General features: G+C 36.5%; 1 protein-coding gene across 1 annotated transcript; it reads right to left on the reverse strand.

The window, feature by feature from the left end:
* Window positions 1–1007: 1007 nt before the first annotated feature.
* LOC146880889 (uncharacterized) lies at window positions 1008–2017 on the reverse strand. Its single transcript, XM_085668911.1, has 4 exons — window positions 2000–2017; window positions 1686–1909; window positions 1358–1615; window positions 1008–1272 (listed from the first exon to the last, which is right to left on the reverse strand). The coding sequence occupies exons 1-4, from the start codon at window positions 2015–2017 to the stop codon at window positions 1008–1010; spliced, it is 765 nt and encodes a 254-aa protein (XP_085525037.1).
* Between the last annotated feature and the right edge of the window lie 401 nt (window positions 2018–2418).

Consider the following 2418-nt stretch of genomic DNA (forward strand, 5'->3'; position numbering starts at 1 on the left):
ATTATGGTGTCACAAATGATGAGTAGTATGTGATGTAATATGTATTGGGTGGGGTTGAATGTTGTATTTATGTGAGTTGATGTAATCCTTGAACGTTAGTAAATTAATGAAAAGTTGGCATTAAAGAAATCAATGTTTGTTGACCAATACATCCATTACAAACATTCATAAACAGAAATTTTGAGAGCCATAAAACAATATTATTACTTGATGCTTCCATCACAAAATACATCTAATCAAACCATTGTTTTGGATGTTTTAACTAAAAATGTCAAAGTTGAAATATAAAAGTAGACAAAGCAATCTGACATTAGAAACTTAAAAGCTCCAAAATATATCATAGCCCCAATATTCTAAGGTGCAGCAAAAAAGAAAAGCACAAATAAGCTTCATGGCTTCAACACACGTCCTTTCCTGTGCTGGAGTTTTTGCCTTCTGTTGGATATAGTTATGGTTGGACGAGGGATTGGAGGGTTGCATGGTTGACTTCCTCCAACTGTTGGTGTTGTTGCATGGTGTGATGTATGAGTTGCTTCAGTTTGTTGTGGAGGTGGCTGAGATGATTCAGGTGGTTGTTGTGATGGTTGAGGTGTCTGAGTTTGTGTTGGTGTTGGCGGATGTGATGATTGAGGTGGCTGGGTTTGTGTTAGTGGTGGTTATTGAGATGATTAAGGTGGCTGGGTCTGTGTTATTGGTGGTTGTTGTGATGATTCAGGTGGCTGAGTTTGTGTTACTGGTTGTTGTTGTGATGATTCTGGTCCTTGGCTTGTTTGTGGTGGTGGTTGGTCTGATCCCACATTAGTTGGTTGTGTTGTTTGTGGTGGTGGTGGTGCTTGAGGACAACTTTTCCGATTATGGCCTACTTCTTTACATATGCCACATTTTTTAAGCAAACCATGTTTTGTAACCTGCTTCCCATTCTTGTTCTTCTCCCAAGCTTCAAGTCTTCTTTTCTTTTTGGGTCTTCCAGGAAGAATTCTTTTAGGAGGGGGCAGTACATCTGGAAATTATGTTTCTACCCACAGATGCTGACCATTGCAAGGGTATATGATGGAATTATAGATCTCTTCGTAGGTTGAGATTCTAAACCAATGACTGATAAAATCTTCTTCATTCAAGTTCAGAAACTTCATTGCAGCCACTGCATGACAACAAGGTATCCCTGCGATACTCCACTTCCTGCAGATGCAGTGTTTGTTGTCTATGTTCACCACAAATTTCTCCCCAGTAAATGATTTGTGCCTAACCTCAAATATCTGATTTGTTGACCAGCTGTCACATTAAATTATAGTTCAATACAAGTATAAATGACAACCTAGTTACAAGTATAAATCAGATTTAGTTGTTGGTGAAGTACCTGGGAATCCAGTTTATGGAATTGGCTGTCTCGTTTTTCAATCTTGTCTTAATTCTTGGGCAAATTGAGTTCTTGAATGATTTAGCCTTTGATCGATTTTTAGCCCATCTTTGCATCATATAAAGACGTATTTCCTCCATCATGGACATTATGGGCTTACTCCTTGCTTCTACAATTACACTATTGAATGTCTCACTCATGTTATTGATGATTGTGTCACACAAAGGTCTGGAGATGAACCTTGATTTTGACCAATACCTATTTAAGTGGCAAATAAACATCAGAAATGGTTCAATAAATATTTGACATAAATAAATCACAGATTTACCTTGGGGGTATTGCTAATAGATGTTTGAAAGCATCGATGTTAATTTCTTTAATTTTTCTCATGACTTTCTCCCAATGTTGTGGATAAGTGCTATGAGTTGCTTCCCACATTAAAGATTTCAGATTCTTTTCCGAGAATTTCTTCTTAAAGTTTGCATATAAATGCCTCATACAAAACCTTTGGTCAGCCCCAGGCAAGAGAGTTTGAATAGCAGGCAACAAACCCTGCACCAAAAAATTGAATTCAATTAACAGTGCAGCAGAAAAACAACAGTGCACCAGAAAAATAGTAGTGTGCATAATTAATAGACATACCTTTTGTTGGTCAAACATGAAAGTGTACGATGAACAAATATCTGGTCCTCCAAGATCATCAATTAACAACTCCAAAAACCATGTTCATGTCTCCTTATTCTCCACTTCAACAATAGCACATGCAATGTGTAAGCCCCGTGAAATTTAAATAATTAAATAAATAATTATTTAATAAATACGGGTAGGGGAGTCTTTATGGCATTTAATGGAGATTGTTATGATGTGGAAAAGTATTAGCTCAAATGGTTGAGAGTACTTGATTATGTGAGAGGACTTAGGTTCGAGTACTATGTATGCCATTTACGTGTTATTTAATTGTTATTATTTTAATTATGTGCATGACCATGTTGAGTGATAATAAAACCTTATAATTATAAGAATTATCACGAAACATGAATTAGTTGAGTGGTTGTGCACTA

This window comes from Vigna unguiculata, chromosome 11 (assembly GCF_037176805.1).
Source record: "Vigna unguiculata cultivar grain cowpea cultivar isolate G323 ecotype 2 chromosome 11, ASM3717680v1, whole genome shotgun sequence".
Taxonomy (NCBI): domain Eukaryota; kingdom Viridiplantae; phylum Streptophyta; class Magnoliopsida; order Fabales; family Fabaceae; genus Vigna; species Vigna unguiculata.

Excerpts from the sequence above, each read along its gene's own strand:
- LOC146880889 (XM_085668911.1), bottom strand. Across the intron at positions 1,616-1,685 it reads CTATTAGCAATACCCCCAAG|GTATTGGTCAAAATCAAGGT; the intron begins GTAAATCTGTGA and ends CCACTTAAATAG. Across the intron at positions 1,273-1,357 it reads TCCATAAACTGGATTCCCAG|CTGGTCAACAAATCAGATAT; the intron begins GTACTTCACCAA and ends TTAATGTGACAG.